Below are 23,035 nucleotides of genomic sequence, written 5' to 3'. Positions count from 1 at the left end.
AAGATTCTGCCTGTGCTTCTGAAGAATAGAGGAATTTCTTACAGCATTAAAAAAGAACTCTAAATAATGGAGACAGGTAAATGACAGCTGGGACGTCATAGATAAAAATGAATGCCCTAAAAAATAGAGTCCCAGGCAGTGTGGAAATTACAAATCTGACCCTATTTTCAGGCATTTCTAGTGTGTGTTTGGAAGGCATGGCTTCTTGGGATAGGGAGTGAATAGTGATCCTTTGGGGGATATCTACTTGCCAGTCTGAGAGTGAGCTGTAGGTCCCCAGAATGTAGTCTTCTTAAAAAGAGATCCTTAATGTCATTTTAAGAATATTAGAAGGTCATGGGAGTAGGCAGAACTCGGCACCCGATGTGTAGGTCCAGTGATAGACCTAGATTTAGGTCAGTGGTTGGAGAAGAAAGCTGTGGCCTTGAGGCCTTTGATGCCACCAAGTGCATAGTCTGCAGAAGGCCGTGACAACATTCCCAATCTACCTTGGTGGCCCCAGTGGCCAGACATGGGAAAGTAAGGTGTAGCCTGAGCAGGGGTGCAAGGACATAAAGCCCTATGGATAAAACCAGTGCCAGCCTGGCCACTGTCCTGCCAGTGGGAATCTATGGTGTTCAGCCACACTAGCCCAGGATGTAAGACTGGGGAGGGGGGTGGGCTTGGTGCTTGATGAATGTTTTCTGGAGAATATTACCGCGCTTGGGATGTTATTTTGACTTGTCCCCTACATCATATCTTAATAAAAACAAAACTCCTTTCTACTGCTTGTTGGAACTAGGTGTGTGCTAGAGTGGGAGGTTTTTTATGTATTTTGGGAAGACTGAAATCCCTGAAAATAGCCCTTCCTGCCACACTGGACAAATGCGATATAGAAGACAAAGCTTACCTGAGATTTTTCAGCGATGGCCAAAGTATACATTTCTTCATCTCGAAGTACCTTCAGCCATTCTCTTTCAATGTCTTTATTGAGTGGCAGACCCTTTTCTATCCTGGAATTGCAGGAGAAGATGAAATCTTCTTTATCCATGACTTCCTTTTGGAGTTCAATGGCCACAGCTTGTTTCATGGAAAGCTCAGCAACAAGTGCCATCATTTTTTCCGTGGCATCTTTGATCTTTTTCTGGTAGCCGTTCATCTAGAATGAAAGAGCCCAAGGTTTAGACTATGTATACATTAAGAAAATGGCAGGCTGCTGGCTGTCTAGAATGGTGGGGGGCAGTCTTGGCTGGAGGACAGAGAGTTTAAGTGGGAATTCAGAGAAAATAAGAATTGGAAGAGATCTCAGAGATTGAGCCCAATTCCCTGGCTGTGTAAATAAGGCCCTCCTCTCACACACAGGCACACACACTCACCTCCACACCTGGAGAGAGCCTGGCCCTGAGTAAATAAAGACAGGAGGGAAAAGAAACCAGTCTGTTCATCTACTTACTGGAGTTCCAAGTGGATAGCATGGAGGGAAATAGTCCCTTTATTTTTAAGAGGTGATAAGGAGAAGGGAAAGGGTATTCTTGATGTGTAAGTTCTGGCCTAATTTTGCCATGTCTTTAATTTGTCACCTATCCAGTGGAAAAAAATCTGGTAGAAAAAAAAACTACATTAAAAAATTACTCTTTAATTATACGAGATAATCAGCAGAGGTCCTGTATTCTGAAATGATTTTTAATGGAAAATATCATACCTCAATGTGGTTGCATTATTGATCATAATTCCTGGGATGCATCATTATTAGGTCATAAGCAAGCATGAGTTGAACTGGGGAAAATCTGGTCAATAATTTGAAATGAAATGTTTCTTGTTCTATGGGTATGTTTACCATTTCACATCAGCTAGTTACCACCAAAGAATTAAAAGATAGGACTAAGTGGAACATAGGCACCCAACATAGGCACCCAACAAAATTAAAACTGAAATTTTGCTGAATGAAGGAATTAATAAATTCTATTCTATTCTATTTTAATCCTTCAGTCCTTTGAATAAAGGTACCCTGGGACCTGAATATGAGCTTCCAAAATCTACACTGGACCTTGAAATACTTTATTCTCCTAATAGACCGGACACTGATCTATCTGTACATTTGCTTAGAGAAATGTTGCTGTTTGTGATTTGCCTTCCTCTGAAAATATAATGTCTAATTGTTATATACACATTTTTTCTCTTTAAAGGAATAGGGAATATACATTTTAAAAACTGTTCTATATTTTAAGAAGCATACAGTGAATAAAAGCAACTACTTTTTAAAGCTTCAATGGTGAGTCATCTTAAATTTCATTAATCAGTTATGGTACACTTGAATGTTGTGTGTATGTGTGTAAAGCTAGCCAACCTCCTTATCTCCTCCAAAAAAGGATGGTATTATTCCGGGTTGCTCTAAGTCTTTGTTTGGGATTTCCCATTTTCTGTTCATTTGGGAAATTTGCAAGTGGAGCCATAAGCTACCTGGGAAAGGTGAGAGATTTGAGATGTGCATTCTCGTTGAGTTCCTGCAAGGAGCTAGACCACTTCTCAACTACCCAATGCTTGCAACAACTTAAGCTGATATCAACACCCATTTCACAGATCAAGAAACTTCATTTTAAGATCATTTATGTATCTTTCTCAGGGTCACTCCCTAGTATTGGTAAATCACAGATCTGGGGTCTGAACCTTTCTACCTTCTAGTTCTGCCTACTATAAGGAAATCCTAATTTTAAATAAAAAGAGAAAAAGCCAAGTAGATAGCACTGAAGGTGGGGAAAGGTGCGGGAAGATAAAGCAGTAGGCTAGGACTCGCTTGCTGGATCCCGGGTAGCAGTTGTCACCATTTGCATTTCTCTAGCATTACAGCTGACTTCCGGACTGCCAACAGATTTGACAAGCCAGCCCTCAGTGACGACTGGACTTCCCCTAAAGAAAGGGAAATTCATTTTGCAAAAGGAAGGAAGGCAACATTTAAAGAAACATCGGGCATGCTAATTCAGGCAAAGTTCATGAGCCTAAAAGAGTCTTAGCATTTCTTATTTGATGAGGTAAAGTCGTGAATTGCCCATGAGCCATGGGTCTGATGTGGAAGTCTGTTAGTGAAAGTCATCAGAGCAGGTGTGTAAATGCCAAATAAAAATGGCAAAGGAGGCTTGAGGTTTACAGTGATTTTCTGTTTCTTTGGTGAGCAAGAACTTTCTAGAATGGGACTGACTTCACTTATTCAATAATTTTTTTCTCTCGAGTTTCGTACACGCTGGCCATTGGGGAAATTAAGGACGAGGAACAGCCACTGCACTCAGGAGCCCACCGTCATGGGCTGTTTACCTGTCTGCCAGCACTAGGTGTGGACAATGTGTCCACTCCTCTTTGTTCCTGCCCTCACACCTGGCATCAAGGGAGCACGCAGCAGGTTCAGTAACTAAAATCCCTGGGCTGTCACAGCAGATGCTCCAAGGGGCCCAGAGGTCGGGTGAGCAGCAGCTCCTCTGACTGTCCTACGGTGCCAGGTCCTGCCTCACCTAACTCACCAGCCTCCCTCCTGCTGGTGGCCCCTTTCAGCGCAGCTCTAGCAGTCCCAGTCTGACCCTGGAGCTTTGAATCAGCAGTCCTCATATTTGAAACTTAAGAAATCAGGAAGCTCCACATGACTGGTCTTTCCTCACTAGTGTGGCCCTGTAGTGGCTTCATCCCAAGGACTAACAGGCATGGGTGTTGTGTGACTGACTGCTGTTCTCTTTAATGATCCCGTCCATTTCTGGGTTCTGGCTGGGTTCTGGATTAGGGCTGTTTTCCTGCAGACTGCTGGTAAGTGAGGCCCTCTAATCACAAGGAACTAGAAAGGATTTAAGTTGGCACATGAAATATAAAGGTATAATTGTCGTAGTTGGAGTAGGTGGCCTGTTCAGGGAAACGTGTAAACTGTCATCAAAAAGCTTAAGTTTTCCCAGTACAAAACAATTCATTCAGGGGACAAGATTGAAACCCATTTTGGACAATTCTCTAAGAGTCCTCTTTACCTTTTTAATTTTATATCTTTATGTTTCTCTAGTCATAAAGCCAAATCTCTTCAGTGCTGCTCTCGATAAATAAAGCAGACTGTGCAAAATGACAGGTAATAAAGGAGTAAGGGCAGGAGGGAGAAGGCAGGGTCTCAGGCAGACCTTCTTGGCTAAGAGCAGAGTGTCCTGTTTGCAGGCCTGAGTTTTGCTGCAGAGCCTGTCTGTGAGCCGGGAGACCTGTTCATAGATGAAGTCCTTCTCCAGTAACTTCTCCTCCTTCTTGGCCAGCTGTAGTTCCAGCTATGGTTGAAAACAATTTCAGTAAAAAGGAAAAAACAAAGTCATGTAATTCAAATTCTTCTTTCTTTTTTAAAAAAAATTTTTTAAATTTTTGTTTATTTTTGAGAGACCCAGAGACAGAGCACAAGCTGGGGAGGGGAAGAGGGAGAGGGAGACACAGAATCAGAAGCAGGCTCCAGGCTCTGAGCCTGATGCAGGGCTTGAACTCATGAACTGTGAAATCATGACCTGAGCCGAAGTAGGCCACTTAACTTACTGAGCCACCCAGGCACCCAAAAATATTCTTTCTTAATTAGAGCCCTATTTTTTTCCCCTTAATGAAAACAGATTGCTTTTATATAGTTGCCAAGATAGCTCTGGAAAAGTCTTTAGCACTGGTCTAAGTCAAGACTCTCCTTGCTCCCAGCCCTCTGCAGGCAGCTCTGGGAGTTCTTCCTTCCCAAGGTAGGGGGCAGCCCTCTCAGCTCCATTTAGCTTCCTGTTGTCATTCCTCTGATACTCTCCCTTCAGGAAGACAAATTAATCCACTAAAGATGCCAAAATTGTTCCTTTGGGCTATGAGACAAAAGTGGGCATCTCGAAACCACACAGGTTTTACTTCTTTTTGGCAAGCATTTGAAACAAGCTTAGGTTTTGTTAAGGGATTACAATGACACAATTGTTAGTGGCCAGAATTGTGAGGGATAAATCTGTCTGCATAAGATGGAAATAGCACCACCGATATCTGTGACACTGATCAACAAGGGGCTAGTAGGTACTACTGTCAGAGGAATGCTTACCGAATCTAATTTTTTGATCATTTCTTCTTGGGTCATATCTTTCCCTAGAATGAAGCGGGTTCTGTTCTCACCCTCAGGATTTATAAGCTGTTTCTCCAGGTCTCTTATTCTGTCTGTGCACTGTGAAAACTATTAAACAAGAAAGAAACATTAACTTCAAAACTAACCGTCTTGCTCCATAAATTTTAAAATCACATGGCCCATGGTCTTTAAAGTCTTCCAGTGGGATCAACCCAGGGAAAGGGGCAAGAGAACTTTTTTTTTTTAATTTTTTTTTAATGTTTATTTCTGAGATAGAGAGAGACAGAGCATGAATGGGGGAGGGGCAGAGAAAGAGGGAGACACAGAATCAGAAGAAAGCTCCAGGCTCTGAGCTGTCAGCACAGAGCCCAATGCGGGGCTCGAACTCACAAACCATGAGATCATGACCCGAGCCAAAGTCGGTCACTCAACTGACTGAGCCAACCAGGTGCCCCCAGAGAACTCTTAACATCCCATCAGCTGGGACCTGGGGTTGAACAATGTGTCTGCCCACCCATGGTGCCATGAGGATGATGCCTGTAACTGACCCTCTGAAGCAAGACTGCGAGTTCGGAGCCATTAAAGAAAAACCTGATCTTACAACCAGTCCTTTGACTATTTACCATTTTGTGTTATACCCATGGGATGCTGCATGGTTGCAGAGCAGAGCTTTTTATGGAAGATTGTTCTAGAGGCCAAAGTAGACAACATACAAAGCAGACAACATCCTGGACTCCAGTTTAAAACCCTTTGTTGGCAATAGGTTTAATGGTGTTGCAAAGAATGAAGTTCTTAACTAGGTCAATACAATGTACAGTCTGTGAGGTATAGCCTGAACCATTTATATCTTTTTTGCTAACCACCTAATACAATGCTTTATATATCAACTATATTTATTGAGTCAAGGAGACTTTGGAGGTGAAGAAAATAGCAGTTCACACATAGTTTTTATACGGAGAGATGTGGAACACATTGAAAACCAAGAGTTATCATTTTCAACCTACTGAAAACCTGTAGAATCTTGGGCAAATCATTTATCTTCTCTAAACTTTAGTTTCCTAAACTGTCAAATGGGAAGATAAGGCCCAACCTAATGGGGTTGATTACTTAAATGAGATACCACATTCCAAGTGGTATTTATACTTTACACACTTTACAACGTGTCCCAGAGTGATATAGGTAGTATTTAAATTTTAATTTATGTATGCTCCTCCTCCTGACAAAAAGAATTATAAGTGGTGACATAAATAATTTATTTTTTTTCCTTTTTCTTCCTCTCTCTCCACACTCCTTAATTGCCCTTAATATGGAGTTAAAGTATACATCTACACATAATTAAGCATAAATACATTATTGTATTTTTTTATTTTAACTTATTTTTTATTTTTGTAAATTTACATCCAAATTAACTAGCATATAGCGAAACAATGATTTCAGGAGTAGATTCCTTAGTGCCCATCCCATTTAGCCCATCCCCCCTCCCTCAACCCCTCCAGTAACCCTCAGTTTGTTCTCCATATTTATGAGTCTGTTTTTGTCCCCCTCCCTGTTTTTATATTATTTTTGTTTCCCTTCCCTTATGTTCATCTGTTTTGTCTCTTAAAGTCCTCATATGAGTAACGTTATTTTTGTCTCTCTCTGACTGACTCATTTCACTTAGCATAATACCCTCCAGTTCCATCCACATAGTTGCAAACGGCAAGATTTCATTCTTTTTTATTGCTGAGTAATACTCCATTGTATATATACCACCTCTTCTTTATCCATTCATCCATCGATGGACATTTGGGCTCTTTCCATACTTTGGTTATTGTTGATAGTGCTGCTATAAACATGGGGATGCATGTGTCCCTTTGAAACAGCACACCTGTATCCCTTGGATAAATGCCTAGTAGTGCAATTGCTGGGTCGTCGGGTAGTTCTATTTTTAGTTTTTTGAGGAACCGCCATACTGTTTTTCAGAGTGGCTGCACTAGCTTGCATTCCCAATTATTGTATGTATTATTAACAACAATTGATATTTCTGTTTCTTAATTAAGAAATTAAGGAACAAAAATATGGTGCTTGTTTATCAAAGCAGTACCTTGATTGCTCTGGTTTCCCCATGGGTCTTTGAGGAAAAACTGTTTACTTTTTTTTTTAAGTTTTTATATAAATTCCAGTTAGTTAACATACAACACAGTGTTAGTTTCAGGTGTAGAATCTGGTGATGCAACACTTCAATACAACACCCTAGACTCATCACAGCAAGTGCCCTCCTTAATCCCCATGTTTACTTTATTGATATAAAATAGTGTTGTGCTCTAAAATAGTTCACATGATTTCCAAGATCCCTGAATAGGAGCCATTATTATAAGCACCGGGAAAATATGACTCATGATAATCCTTGGATTAGACTGTTGGACAATTAAAAAATGTTTCAAACAACTGAGAAAATGCAAACCTTAAGAGAATTCTGGAAATGATGCAAAAATGGGAAGACTTTACAAAAAAAACCCAAAAACATTGCAGCTGTAACAAGTAACAGGATGTGACAGGGATCTGACACAGCAAGGCAGAGTACAAAAATGACTTGCCTAAAGCTTTAAATTTCATATCATGGCCTTCAAAGGACCCATGTGATTAGTGCTAAGTAGACAAATAATTAAGTGCAGTTTGAAGACTAAGGGGAAACTTTCTATTCAATAATTTTGTTTTGTTTTGTTTTGTTTTGTTTTGTTTTAGAGAGAGAGAGTGAGCAGGGGTGGGAGGGGCAGAAGGAGAGTGAGAGAATGTCAAGCGGTCTCCATGCCTAGATTGGTGCCCATCTCAAGGCTAGATCGCAGGCCCCTGAGATCATGACCTGAGCCAAAATCAAGAGCCGGACACTTAACTGAGTGAGACACCCAGGTGCCCTATTCAATAGTCCTTAAGCTTAGAATAACCTGGCAAAACAGGTAACTGATGGTAATACATAGTCCATATTGTCTCAATTCATTTGCAGTCAGAATGGAAAAGGCTCATATCAGGCATAAATGCATAAATATTTTCCTCTTGGGTAAACTGAATTTGTATTTTACACCAGATAACTGTATAATGAAATGCCAAGTGTGTATATTTTAAGAACAATGAATTTTATCCATTGACTAGAAGTATTGATTTGCAATTAACACAAATAAAATGCTTACACAATAGAGAACTTTTCTGTTGTGGATCTTACTGAATTTAAAGTCCTTTTGTTCTGCTGGGCATCTTGATAGTTTGGTATGGACAAAGATGGCCCTGAAGCTGTGTTTTGGGAAGGAGCTAGAGAAAGGCAAATTATTCTGTAAAAATCAAGTGGGACAAGTATGGAGTGCCTGGAGGGCAATCTGGGGTGGGGGTGATGTGGAGAGGCAAAGGGGATGAAAGTTGGAAAGACAAGCCAGTGAAATGGAGCTAGGCCAGGGTGCTGCATGGGCTAACACACTTGGGGACTGTTACCAGTGATGGGGGTGCCCCACAGAGCTCTGTAGGGCATGGATAGCTGATATGGAATTTATAAGTTCTTTACATTTCTGTAAGGTATCCCATCATACTGTTGCCCCAAATCTCCAATCAGTTCATAGACAAAGATCTTGCATGAATGATTTTGTGTCAGTAAGCTGAAGAAGGAGTGACTCCTGAGTTTTGCACTGACATGGCACGGAAGTGAACCAGGCACTGTTGTGTGTGAGCTGACGAGGGGATCCCCCAAATGAACCACTCATTGGTAGCAGGAGTCAGAGCCATAGGAATCCTGGGGAGGCTACCTTGGAGACCTGAGGGATGCCTAGGGGTGTTTCAACCAATCCATCTAAATTGGGCTACACTTATGGAGGAAATGAATAGGAGAATTTATGGCTCAAAAAATAAACACTGGAATCCTATCATTGATATAGCATTCATTCATTCAAATGGCATAAAACATGGAAGTGGACCCATCATCTAGTTTCACAAAGTCACGTGAATCGCATGACATGATTAAATGAAAACAAAACAAAACAAAACACAGACCCAGGATCCACAACTGTCTATAGCATGAGCTAATGAAAACTATTTACTTGTACATCTTGAAGAAGACCAGAAGGATCTCTTCCAGATTTTTGATAATTTTAATAGTGATTATATATTGGGGATGGAATTTAATTTTTTTAGTTTTTTTTTTTAATGTTTATTCTTATTTTTGAGAGAGAGCAAGCAGAAGCAGGAGAGGGCAGAGAGTGAGGGAGACAGAAGCAGGCTCTGGGCTCTGAGCTGTTAGCACAGAGCCCGATGCGGGGCTCAAACCCATGAACTGTGGGATCATGATTTGAGCTGAGGTCAGAAGCTTAACCAACTGAGCAACCCAGGTGCCCCTGGATTTTTTTTTTTAATTTTTGTATTTTTTCAAAACTTAATTAACTGAACATGTTTTAATTTTATAATCAGAAAAAAACCTGAAAATAAACCTGACATTTTAGAAACCATATTATAGGTTAAAAATTTTTTTTTAAGTTTGTTTATTTTGAGAGGGATAGAGACAGCACAAGTCAGGGAGGGGCAGAGAGAGAGAGAGGGAGAGAGAGAAAAATCTCTTGGAGACCCGACCAGGGCTCAAACCCACGGAAGCCACAAGGTTATGATGTGAGCCGAAACTCAGAATTGAGCCACACAGGCGCCTTATTATAAGTTAAAATTTGTTCCTGCTGCATTGAGTAAATGGAAAAAAGATCTCTATTCTTTAAAAATAGAAGAAAAAGTACAGTTATTACATGTGAAGAAAGTAGCTTTATATTCATTATTTATGTATATATGTAGGTATTTATTTCATGTTTAAAGTGTGTGGCTTTATTCCATCTCTATGTCAGAGATCAGGCTATTATATTACAGGGAAACTACAGGGATTAATAAGGAGTCCATTTATATGTGATTGCCAATTAATAAACAAAAATCTCGGCTTTGGAGGACAGGAGTTCTAAAAATGAGAGCAAGATGGTCTTCAGGATCTTTCCAGCAAGCATCAAAAACATAGTTATGCTGGTGGCAGTGAAAACCTGGCTTACTTAAATTTTGAGCTATGAGGAAGCTGAGCAAGAGTTGAGATTTGGGAGGGTCTAAATTCCATGGAAGGGAGAAAATGTTTCACGGGGAAAAAAAAGACAATCTGTAGCGTGGATGCCTGATTCCACCCTGGAGCAGGGGCATTTTTAAAGAAGACTTATAACTCATGGGTTCGTACAGATACTAGGAAGGGCATAGCTTAATTTACATGTGAGAGCTCAATATGATCTACAAACCTCTAAAGAAGAGGCGGGGGAGGGGAAGCAAATGGCCCTGGAAATGTCTGATGAATTATTTTCCCCACCTGAATCTGGAGCACTGCTAAGTCGGCATCCAGGGCCTTCTTGGTTGGCAGTAATTTCTGGGTCACATGAATCTGTCTTTGCTTCTCGGCAATCTTCAGTTTCAGGAATCGGATCTTTTCTTCCAGGACATGTATTTCAATTTCTCCATTTAGCTTCATCTTTTCTTGGATGTTTATTTTTTCATAGAAGATGCACACTTCCTCTTCCCGTTCTATCAGCTGAACGCCACTATGGCCAAAAGGAGAGGCAGAGGAGGCTAAGAGGATGTTGAGGTCACTTAGTCATGGTGGTTCCCCCTGGATGTGGGCACCAAATACACATCGACATTATATAATTCCAGAAGGCAAAAGATATTCACTGTTGGCTTTCTAGTTAAACTCCACACTTTTAATTTTCCTGGGGATGGGAAAGGGAGGACTGTTTAGCATCTTGACTCTGAGCTAACCGTGCAGTTGGCTGGTCACGGTATCTCTGCAAATCCCAAAGGTTTTCCTGGGGTGGGAAAAAAATGTCATTCCCCATGCATGAACAAAGTAATCTCATAATCTGATTTTCTGCAGACCCCTTTCTTGGGCCAGACTTGCCAACTGAGCTCTGGGCCAGAAGTACCCAGGCAGGGGGCCAGCAAATGTGTTTCTGCAGCAATTCTGTGTAACTTGCCAGGCCTATTAGGTTCTTTGAAAGTTGAATATTTCTGATGCAAATTGCCCCATAAATAGGCAAAGTCCTGTCCTTTGTAATCATGCCAGGGGAAAGACCCCTCCATGTGAGGAGAATGTGGGAAAGAAACAAAGTAAGAATTTTCTAATTCCAGCCCTACAGGTCTGGTCAGGGCCTGGGAACACACTGCCTAACTACTTTGTTTTGTGCCAGGAGCCAAATAAGAGGACTTTTTTTTTCTTTCTTTTTTCCCAGAGAAAACACCTGCCAGCTGTTTGAAAAAGTAGTGTTCTTCACACCCTGAAGTTCTTCCCACACTCTGCATATCCATTATCCCAGAGTTCATCTTTAATTGCCTTTATCTGTCTCTCTCCCCTCCCTTAAAACATGTATACACATCGTTGTATTTGCTTAATCTTAGCTCTTTGTTTTGTCTCATTTGCCATTCATTGGCTCCTCAGGATCCTCTTACTTCTCTTGACACAAGAAGCCAGGAGCAATGCCATACCACCTGTTTGTACTTTCAGGGTCCAGCACTTAGCACATAACTTCACATGGAGCAGCCCACAGTCAAGCCACAATGAACAGAAGATCTGATACCAGATGTAATTACTACAGAGCTCTACAATCTCACATACCACATTTCTCTAGCACAAGCACAGTTACAGTAGCAATTGATTAATGACATAATTGTAGTCTAGAAGAAATAATGCTGTTCTGAAACGTCTTACTTGCTGAGAAAATGAGCTGGGAAAATGGCTTAATAAATTTCCTACTAAGACCAAGCCTGTCACAAAAGTGGATACGAGATCCAAAGACTTACTTATGTCAATTATACTGAAATAACTTGATGGTATCCTGAATGGTAGCCTGGGAAAGAACTTTGATCTTTAAGCGGGCAACTTCTCAAACCCTAGACTTGCCTGTCTCGCTTACAAGAACAGAGTTTCTTATTTTCAGGCAAAACACACAGCTGACCCCCTACCCTGCCCCCACAAAAGGCTAATGAAACCTAAATGTCACATGCCCCTCACTACCCACTGTCAAATCCAGATAGAAAAAGGGGCAATATTTGTTTTTTTTTAAGCATTTTTTAATGTTTATTTTTATTTTTGAGAGAGAGAGAGCGCAAGTGAGGAAAGGGTAGAGGGAGTAGGGGACAGAGGGTCTGTAGTGGGCTCAGTGCTGACAGCCACGAGCCCCGTGTGGGGCTCGAACTCACAAACCAGAACCGTGAAATCATGACCCAAGCTCAAGCCAGTCAACCGACTGAACCACCCAGGTGCCCCCAAAAGGGGCAACATTTCTAAGTAGGATCTCTGGGTGTTTCGTTTTTCACACTAGGTTCCTGGTTTTTACCTTTCATTTCGATGCTGAATGGCTTTTTCGTATCTCTTGCGAAGTTGCACCATCTCCTCTTCAATCACTGTGATCATATTGGCAAGTCTGTCGATGTTATTTAACTGGACTTCCTTCTTCTCCTTCATTGCCTGAAGTTTTGCTACGATTTTGCACACGTCATTTTGCATGCTTTCTCTGATGGTAACATTGTTGGCAAGTTTCAGCATGGAATTTTGTAACTTTCTTTAAAAACAATGGGAAAATGGGTGAGATCATAATTTTCTTTACTTTAAAAGCAATGAAGACTTCTGAAACTAGTAACATAGCTCTTGCTTTCAGTATGTCCATTGAAACGACAATAGTGGTACCGTAGTCCCCCCTATCCACCGTCTGGCTTTCTGCAGCTTCATTTACCCGCGGTCATCCGTGGTCCGGAAGTAAATGATCCTCCTTCTGACTCTTCAGGAGGTCAATAGCGGCCTAACGCTACGTCGCAACGTCTGCGTCATTCGCCTCGCGTCACGTCATCAGACAGGCGTTTTGTCACCTCACGTCCTCACGAGAAGGGTGAGTACAGTACAATAACAATAACAGAGGGAGAGAGACCACATTTACATAATTTATTACAGTACAGCCGACGCTTGAACAAAACAGGTTTGAACTGCATGGGTCCACTTATACGTGACTTAAAAAAAAATACAGCACAGTACTGTAAATGTATTTTCTCTTTTTTATGATTTAAAAAAATTTTTTTAACGTTTCTTTTTGAGAGACAGAAAGAGAGCATGAGTGGGGGAGGGCAGAGAGAGAAGGAGACACAGAATCCGAAGCAGGCTCCAGGCTCTGAGCTGTCAGCACAGAGCCCTAAGGGGGCTGGAAACCCCCTCTCCCCCAAATCATGACCTGAGCCGAAGTCAGACGCTTAACCGACTGAGCCACCCAGGTGCCCCTTTTTTATGATTTCCTTAACATTTTCTTTTCTCCAGCTTACTTTATTGTAAGAATACAGTATATAATACATGTACCATACATAATATTTGTTAATCAAATGTTACTGCTAAGGTGTCCAGTCAACAGTAGGCTCTTAGTAGTTAAGTTTGGGGGGGGGGGAGTTAAAAGTTATATGCAGATTTTCAACTGTGCAGGGGGTGCCCCCCGCCCCAACCTGTGTTGTTCAAGGGTCAACTGTATATTGCTACAATTGTTCTATTTTATTAGTAATTATACTCATCTCTTACTGTGCCTAATTTATAAGTTAAACTTTATCAAAGGCATGTAAATATAGGAAAAAAACACAAAATATATAGGGTTCAGTACTATCTGTAGTTTCAGACCTCCACTGGGGGTTTGGAATGTGTCATTCAAGGATAAAGGGGAACTACTCTGGTAGTAATAATGTTTACTACTATAATTATTATTACTGTAGTAATAATGATATTCATTATATGATACTCTTCAGGAGTTTCTATAGTTCCTCCCTCCCACCTTGGATTAAGACATCTTTTCTTTTGTGCCCCAAGCCTCTGCTGCCCCACTTTGCCAAATCAAAAGACTAAAGGAATTCATTTAATGCTCTGTTGCATCTAGAAAGCTATCTTTTTTATTTTTTAATATGAAATTTATTGTCAAATTGGTTTCCATACAACACCCAGTGCTCATTCCAACAGGTGCCCTCCTCAGTACCCATCACCCACCCCCCCCATCAACCCTCAGTTTATTCTCAGTTTTTAAGAGTCTCTTATGGTTTGGCTCCCTCCCTCTCTAGCCTTTTTTTTTTCCTTCCCCTCCTCCACGGTCTTCTGTTAAGTTTCTCAGGATCCATGTAAGAGTGAAAACATATGGTATCTGTCTTTCTCTGTATGACTTACTTCACTTAGCATAACACTCTCCAGTTCCATTCACGTTGCTGCAAAAGCCAAATTATGGAGAAAGCTATCTGTCTTAATCACTCCACTATACTGCCTTCTCCAAGCACATTAGATGCTTCAAATCTATAACCAGGGAATGCTGGTTGATGAACATTTGATTGTCTTCCAAATTTGAATGCAAATGATCAAATTTGTGTTTTTCTTTCTAATTTGGTAAATGAAGATAAATAGTGTAAACATAGTGTTTTATTCACTTAAAAATATGGTTATCAGACAGTTGAAGCATAACGAATCACATTCAGATGCTTAGAATGTCATCTGTAAAGCATCTTTGAGCAAGGGCTCTTACAGCTTTGTAAGACTATTATCTTCTACTTTTTACTTTATTCTACTTTATTATCTACTTTATTATCCACAGGGTATTTTAGAGTTCAATGAATCAGAAGAGAAACTTTTGAAAAGACAATAGTTATTATTACACTTACCTTTCTTGAGTAACTGCACTATTTCTTAAAATTTCCAGTTCATTTAATGACATTTTATGCCTTTCTTTTATTTCATTTACTTTCTGGTGAGCTTTGTGAAGTAAGTTAACAAATTTGTTTCTCTCATTTCGAACAGTGTCATACAGTTTAGCAAACTCTCTGAGTCTGTGGAAACACAAGTGTTTTTGAAACTCATGAAATAAAATTCATTTTTTGCCCACCTAACAAGATAAATCGTCATGTAATTCTTTTACCTCCGATGAATTTCACGTTTTTTCTTCTTGTGTATCCTGATTTCAAGATCCTTTGCTTTGATCTCCTTAACAATATTGGTATATTTTTGCTGAAATATGAAAATTATGTGTGAAATTAAGAAAAAAAAAAAAAAAGCTCAGCACCACTAACATGAATACTCCCAGCTGCACCTGATCTCATTCCTGTCCATTAAGGAGAATTCTATCTTAGCCAGCTGGGTTGTGCAGTTTGGGATGGGGGAAGGGGAACTGTAAGGGAGAGATCTGAAAATTGCCTGGCAAGCTGAACTGAATTAATTAAGGACAAGAAAGAAGGAGAGAATGGAGCAAGAAAAAAGCCTATAGGAGTTGTCTTTGAGGAAAAGTTTGGGAAAATTTTAAGAGAGCGCGGGAGTGAATATGGACGTCACAGCCGGGCTGGTAAGTGAAGAGTTTGTGGAAGATAGTTGAAGGAAGATGATTTGTAGTCAGTTTTGACACATGTTAGAAATGGAACCCCTTGTGGTATTTTGTGAGAAACAGAAGCCATGATTTTCAGGCGCTTTTCCAAGGAGAATGCCACCCCGTGTCAATGCTTGCTCACAATGAAGGTTGCCCTCAGAAACAGCCAACATCTGGGTCACATGGTAAATTCAGGTATTCTCTTTTTGTAATGTGTCATATCATATTCGTTTTTAACAGGAAACCTCTGAACATAATCCCTTTGTGGAATACAATGATTGTCATGTTAGAGTGTTAGCTAGCATGACAGGAGAGTTGTTTTTGTCATTGGTTTCATTGCTCTTTTGTTGGCGATGTTGCACTGGGTCAGCTCTGCTAGTTTGTTGGGAGCCCAGGAAAGTCATGGGGTGGAGTAGTAACTAAGGGAGTCCTCGCATTGGTTTAAACAACGCTGGCTTGGTGAACCTGGGAGGCACGGGTTGGGGGGTGGGGAGCAGTTTAATGCTACCGCTGTTGACTTGTTCTTGGACACATCTCACCATGTGAGATGGTGGGGAATCACAGAGATCTGCCCACTATGTCAGCCCTGTCCCCCGGAGGCACCCACCTTTTTCTTACTGAAATCGTCATGTGCTCGAATCCTCTGCTCATTGCCACTGACGCAGTTCATTTTTCCTCTAGATTGCTGACTACTGCTTATTAAATCCTGAAACTATTTTTCAGTACGTGATTGAGTCTTGTTTGGGGAAACTCTATAGTCAAACTCAAGGAGACAATTACAGCTTTCTAATGAACAGTATGTGAAATTGAGGTTATCCTGAACTTGTATAGTAATTAATGGATGGTTACAAAAATGCAATTACCTGAGCTTTCAGGAAATCCTTGGATTTTTGCTCCTTCTCATCAATTTTGATTTGAGTCATACGGACAAGGTTGAAGGCAAGTTCTCGCATGTTTTCCTGCTCCTTTAAAAGCTTGTTTTCTTCTGCAAGTTGCTGTTCCACTAACTTGGACTCAGCTTCTGATAGGATTTTCTTTTGAAAAACACCATATATTATAACTTATTTGTTTGAAGAAACACACTAGGGCCAGTATCTTAACATTTTTTTAATTTCCTACGTAGAAGTTAGTTTGCTAGAACATAAAACAAAGTAACTTGACTGCTTTAGCTCCAAGTATTTTATCTTAGGAAAGAATGCGCAAGTATTAGCATTTTAATGTGATAGAAGTTTTTCTTAATCAGACTTTGTTTTCAAGTAACTTGAAGAAAAAGAAGAGACATAAAATCATGTTTTAAAATACTTTAACAGTGGATTGAATAAACAAAATTTGAAAATTTAAAATTAGACATTGTTGAAATAAAACATTTATTGCTTATTTTTAATCCGATTATATAATCAGTAGCCCTTTTATTTTAAAATCTCATGCATTTGTATAATTTTGTTTGTTCAAACACATCCTTTTTCTCCTATTTAACGTGGGGTTCAAGTAGACCCTGAGATGAAGAAACAGACCCATGTTAAATAGGATCATACTATATTTGATGACTCTCCTATTGATGAAGTTTTGTGGAGCACAGTTAAAAACACCACAACTTCATATTAATCACCCTTAGATAGAAGCTTAGATAAGAGTCGATATTGACCTGTTGAGCCAAATTCCTCTTAGCCACTTCAACTTCCTTGTGGAGTTCTCTCCTTCTCTCAGATAATGTAGAATCATCTTTAGGGATAGCTTCAATCTGGAAATAAAAATTTAAAACCACTATTTACACAAGAAAGAAACTTCAATGTCATGTAGTCAACTCCACCGTGTACCTTTTGCAAATGGTGGGCAAATTATTATGCTGAATATTCTTTATGAATTCACGGTAAACTAAAATATGAAAACCTGCCAAAAATCTATAATTCATGAATTGCAAATATTTCTCCTTCATTTGGAAATAAATCTTGCTAATAATAGCTGCTAACAATTATAGACCATTGACAATGTGTCAGGAGAGGTTCTAAGTGCTTATGTGTCTGGTCATATTTAATCCTCACAATAAACCCTATGAGGTAGATAATATTATTCTCTCTAATTGTACAGATGTAGAGAAGGAGGAACAAAGACATTTAAGCAACTTGCCTCAGTGATACAGGTGCAAACCCAGGAGGATAGACTCAGAGTCCATGAATCTAACACTGTATTTTACTGCTTCACTAACTCATAACTCAGCACTTTGGAAACAGGCATGTTCAAGTGATATTTATCATACTTATAAAATATAAATGTGTTTATGAAATCTTATAGATTAAAAAAATTGGAGCCATTTAGGGGCACCTGGGTGTCTCAGCCGGTTAAGTGTACGACTTTTGATTTTAGCTCAGGTCCCAATCTTGTGGTTTGTGGGATCGAGCCCCATGTTAGGCTCTGTGCTGATAGTGTGGAGCCTGCTTGGGATTTTCTCTCTCCCTCTCTTCCTGTTCCTCCCCTGCTCGTGCACATGCACTCTCTCTCTAAATAAATAAACTTAAAAGAAAATAGGAACCATTTATTAATCTAGTAAGAATACTTGGCTACTCAATATGTAGTGATTTGATGAGTAGCTGGAAAAAAGTTCTTACATTTTTTTGTTGATACCTGAAATTCCACCATTACATTTCTCTTGTATTGGCTTGTGCTTTTGTCCTCTGCTAAAGAATTTCAGGAGAAAGTAACAGTTCATTCCATCAGTTTTTGCTGCCTTTTAGGAATGAAATTGTCAGATTCTTTATGATGGAGAAGAAAGCAGAGAGGAGAAGGGGGACACACAACAGCTTCCGGGGAAACACCATCGAAAGACAGGAAGGGTTATCTTCAGGTGCTGACAGCATACTTGAGTTAGAGCAGGTTTAGAGTCAGACTTTTATACCAAAAACACATGACTCCAACCTGATAGTTTATTTCCTATGTGACAGCTCACACTTCTAGGCACTAAGGTGGAATATTGGCTAAAATCTGTACCAAGAAGGAAAGATCATGCTGTTTAATGATTTAACAGTGTCTTTCTGAGATTTGTGTTGCTCTCTTAAAATAACTAAGTCTTTGGATGTCCCCAAATCCATGAACCTGTGTATCTTCAGTAGCACCTTCTGTACCCCCCAATGCCCAAGATGTCCTGCTTCCATCCTACCATGGAGCGCTAGCTACTGAGGAGCACACCCTGGATTAGAAAGACGAGACATGGTCTTGTGAAATCCATATAACAATACACAGAATTTGTGGTTTTGAGGAGCAGGTAAATGCTATATCAGGTCAGGAAAGGGACAGCTCAAAGTAGACTTGAATAATCAGGGAAGATTTTATGGACGAGTTAAAAAGTCAGATGGAAAGAGTTTCATTTCTCCTTCTGGAAAGTAGAGTTATTTCTTTCAGAGGAAGGCCAGCAAGTGTCCCAGTTCCTGTGTACTTCTCTGCCACAGGTGCCCAGAAGCAGGCTACTCCAAATGCTTGGCTCCCAAGCGTAGACAAATCTGTGTATGAATGCTAGCTGGGATGAAGAAACCTTACAAGGTCTTTTCAGAAGATATGATGAGGGCACACTCACTAGCTTCTCTTGTCAATTAAAGCCCCTAAAAAACTTTCTTGGTTTCAGGTCTCAGACATTTAGGTTACAAATGTCTGAGTGTTTTGAATTACAAACAATACTGCAATGAATTGTATTTATTTTTGGATTCTGGCTAGCTGCTTCTCTGATACTTTTCTTAAGTCTCCATAAACCTAACCCTCAAGTTTGAGACAGGAATTAAGGATGCTTGGTTTGTGGGAGAAGTATCAGGGTGGGCCATTGGTAGCTTAGCCAATATCCACCCTCTTCTTTGACCTTACTAATAAAACCCCAGTTTTGTTCATAGCTGCAATGTATCCTGGATTCCTTAGACTCTTTTGTAGCTGCGGGTGACCAGGATATGCCAGTGAAATGTAAATGGAAGTCTGCTGGATGGGACCCCTGGGACAGTGATTGTTGTCCTGCTAAAAACACCACCTCAACCAAGCGAGCTGCCATATGCCTTTTATTCTCTGCCCTTCCCCATGTTTGTTTGATCTTATGCCTAAAGGTGGAATGGCTGTCTTGTGACCTTCAAAACAAAATATACACATTAAGGGTGACAGAAAAAAGAACTAAGAGGATCTTGGGCCTACCTCTGGACTTTTTATTATGTGAATAAAACAATCCCTTATTTAGTTAAGTCACTATAATTGAGTTTCTGTTACTTCTGGCAGCCAAATTGATTCTAGCTATATTCTAGTTATGTACTAATACTGGGGTGACTTGAGATATTTACCACTACATTTGGGCCTCAGATTGCATATATCAGCAGGTTTTGTAAGCTTATTTATTTTAGTTCTATGTTTGGGTTTTTATAGAGTAGCATTTCACACTTAGAAAAAAAATGTGTTCATTGTAACCAAACAGAACAAAGTGTTTAAAGTAAGAAATTAAACACCTGCTCCCTACTTTTCCTTCAAATACTACTCCCCACAAGTCATGGTTAATAGTTTAGTGTCCGTTCTTCCAGACATTTTCAGTGCATGAACAAACATCAGTAACCTTCATAAAAGTGAAGAAGTTAGACATGATTCTGTTGCAGTAAACATCCCAATTATTTGATATCAAAAGAACCTCAGTTTCTTTAAAGCTTTGATATTTTCCTAAAATATTTCAAACTTTCACGAGGTTTGTGACTTGAATTTCTGGAGTCTCTACAGTCAAAAGCAATAGGAGAATCAAACAACTCTCTCTAGGGGGAAAATGAAGTCTGAAGAGTAGCGGGAACTCTTCATACTTACCTTTTATCTCCTTCCTTTTTGGACTGTGTGCAAGGCTGAAATGTTCACTCAGTCTGGGAGTGACTATTTTCAAGTGCTGCCAGCCAGCGTAGGACTGTGGCCAGGCTAATTATAAGCCATGAGGTCAAAGAGGAACATAGTCTCTCATGGAAACAAACTGCGCTAGGGCCAAACCAGATTTTTCTCAAAACCAATGAAGGAAGAAGACTTTATTTTATTTTTTAATGTTTATTTTTAAGAGAGAAAGAGAGAGACCAAGTGAGAGCAACAGAGGGGCAGAGAGAGAGGAAGACACAGAAGCCAAAGCATGCTCCAGGCTCTGAGCTGTCAGCATAGAGCCCAACGTGGGGCTCGAACTCAGGGACCATGAGATTGTGTACCGAGCTGAAGTCGGACACTTAACCAACTGAGCCACCCAGGCGCCCCAAGAGGATTTTAAAATTTCTGTTCATTTTATATTCAGTGGGTGCTATTTTGTGAATTTAATAGCTAGAGGTGTCCTACTATAAAAAGCTTTTATTTATTAAAATATGAACAATGTGTGAGCATTCTATTGCAATCTCCTCTTTGGTCAAGGCCATTCCTTATATATATTTGTGTCCAGCCAGATTAACCTGTAGTGGCAAGCCTTTTCATCAGAAATAGCTCCCAACTAGCTTTATTGTGCCTTACTCTTAAATATAAGGAGATAGCACAGGGTCTGTGTTTGCCCAAAGTTCCAACTTAACCATCATAATGTGCTAGGACCTGGGCTAAGATGGAATAGCTTGTAGTAGACCAATGCTCCTAACAAGAATAACTTGAAAAGTTGGATTAAAAAAATATGTTTGAAGGTGTTAAGAGTTGCAAAGGCAAACAGAGTTAAAGTCTTCAAAGGTTCTACCTAGCACTGTCTGGAAAGTAGCAAATTATTACTTTATATGGACTCTAATTAAAATCAAGGAAGAATGTTGTAATCTTTAGGCTAATGATGGGAAGAGAATGCAGAACTAACTAAAGCATATCTAAAATGGGGAAATAGGACAATTGAAAGTAGAAGTAGAACAGCTCATTTTTTTTTTTGATTCATCCAAAAGAAAGATATATAGGAGGGAAAATGGAACATAAAAGAAATGGGACAAAGAGAAAGCAATAGTAATATGGTGGGCAAAAGCCCAAGTAGATCCATACTTACATGAAATGTTTTTGGACTGAATACAAGAACTAAAAGGTAAAAATTTTCAGACCAGATATTAAAAAGTATGTGCTGCATATAAAGGACATCTAAACAAGGACACAGAAAGAGTAAGAGTAAATGGATGGAAAAGGAAATAACAGGCAAAATCTAACCAAAAAAAAGCTATTATAACTTATAATGTCCTAATTTCAAAGGCAAAAAGCATTTCTAAAGAGATTTCACAGTGATAAAAAGAATTAATCTACTTGCTAGAACTGTAATAAAAATATTAGAAGTATATGAGAAACAATAAAAAAATTAAACAATTTAAAAAAAAGTATATGAGAAACATAAATAACTGTTCTCTTTGTTTTGCAAAAGTGTAAAAAGCATATTTTGCCCCACTGAGATAGGAAAAAAAAAAAAAAAAAGGTTTGTGAATGCCATTTTGTAACACTCCTAACCCTAACCAGTTTTGTCCACACCTTGCTAAAGATTAGCGTTTCAGTCAGAATAAGTTAGGTTATGCTACAGAAATAAACAACCCCCAACTATCATGGCTCCAAACCATGAAGTCTTATTTTTTGCTCTGACAAAGCCTACGGACAGTCAAGATGATTGTTCAAGACCACAATTTTTTAAAAAAAAATTTAATGTTTATTTTTGAGAGAGAGAGAGAGAGAGAGAGAGAGAGAGAGACAGAGCATGAGCAGGGAAGGGGCAGAGAGAGAGAGAGAGAGAGAGAGTCACAGAACCCAAAGGAGGCTCCAGGCTCCAAGCTGCCAGCACAGAGCCCAGTGTGGGGCTCAAACCCACAAACTGCAAGATCATGACCTGAGCTGAAGTCGGACGCTTAACTGACTGAGCCACCCAGGCACCTGAGTCCAAGACCACTATTGGCTGAGCCTTTGGACTGCTTCCATTTTACAGCACTTATGTATCATCATGTACTTCCACAACTGCTGTAGGAGAGGAAAAAAGCTAGAGGGTCTCACACAGGCAATCAGATATTCCGGGCTGGAAGTGACATGTGTCCCTTCCATCCACAATCTATTGGCCAGAACTAGTCATGTGACTCTGTTCAACTGCAGGGAAGTATATACTTCCCACATGCCCAGAAGGAGAGGAGAATTAGGTATAGCTTAGGATCAGTAGTGTCTAGCAGAGTTGGAAACTCCTGTTTAAATTTCTGAGGTCATGAACCTCCTTATGGTCACAGAGCATGACAATACTGAAAAGAATGGGTATGGTTTTTATACACCCGGCTGCTTCACCTCAGAGACTGCTCTCTTTTCCACCAAAGGATGCATCCTGCTCAAGGACCTACTGCCTTTCAGAAGTGCTTGTTCAATTAGTAGAGGCTGCTGATGGAGGAGAGTGCAGCGACAACAAGACCAAACACCCTCACTTGGGAGCACAGAGATAGTGAGAAGATACCAGCTATCCTGAGCATCCTCTGACTGGAGTACATCATTGGTACTGCTCAGAAGTAGCCAGGTAGCCTGCCACTGGGTTCTGTTGGACCCTGGCTAGTTGGAGGTGCAGGCTGACTGACAAACTTTGATCTAGTCCCTGACTATTGCAGTCTGCAGTGACACCACGCTGGATCTG

General features: G+C 40.1%; 1 protein-coding gene across 5 annotated transcripts in view; it reads right to left on the bottom strand.

The window, feature by feature from the left end:
* The window catches only part of CCDC146 (coiled-coil domain containing 146), a 115,353-nt gene that overhangs the window by 1,020 nt on the left and 91,298 nt on the right, over nt 1-23,035 (bottom strand). For 4 of the 5 annotated variants that reach the window (XM_045494561.1, XM_045494565.1, XM_045494564.1 and 1 more), the window contains exons 10-18: nt 17,102-17,197; nt 16,320-16,490; nt 15,016-15,104; nt 14,762-14,926; nt 12,427-12,651; nt 10,407-10,635; nt 5,042-5,170; nt 4,125-4,262; nt 890-1,138 (exon numbers count right to left, since the gene is read on the bottom strand). In XM_045494561.1, the coding sequence (XP_045350517.1) occupies nt 890-1,138; nt 4,125-4,262; nt 5,042-5,170; nt 10,407-10,635; nt 12,427-12,651; nt 14,762-14,926; nt 15,016-15,104; nt 16,320-16,490; nt 17,102-17,197 (1,491 nt within the window). The remainder of the gene's footprint in view (nt 1-889; nt 1,139-4,124; nt 4,263-5,041; nt 5,171-10,406; nt 10,636-12,426; nt 12,652-14,761; nt 14,927-15,015; nt 15,105-16,319; nt 16,491-17,101; nt 17,198-23,035) is intronic. The other variant, XM_045494566.1, reaches the window with a different exon arrangement.

This window comes from Leopardus geoffroyi, chromosome A2 (genome assembly GCF_018350155.1).
Source record: "Leopardus geoffroyi isolate Oge1 chromosome A2, O.geoffroyi_Oge1_pat1.0, whole genome shotgun sequence".
Taxonomy (NCBI): Eukaryota; Metazoa; Chordata; class Mammalia; order Carnivora; family Felidae; genus Leopardus; species Leopardus geoffroyi.
This window is presented reverse-complemented; position numbering and strand designations above follow the sequence as displayed.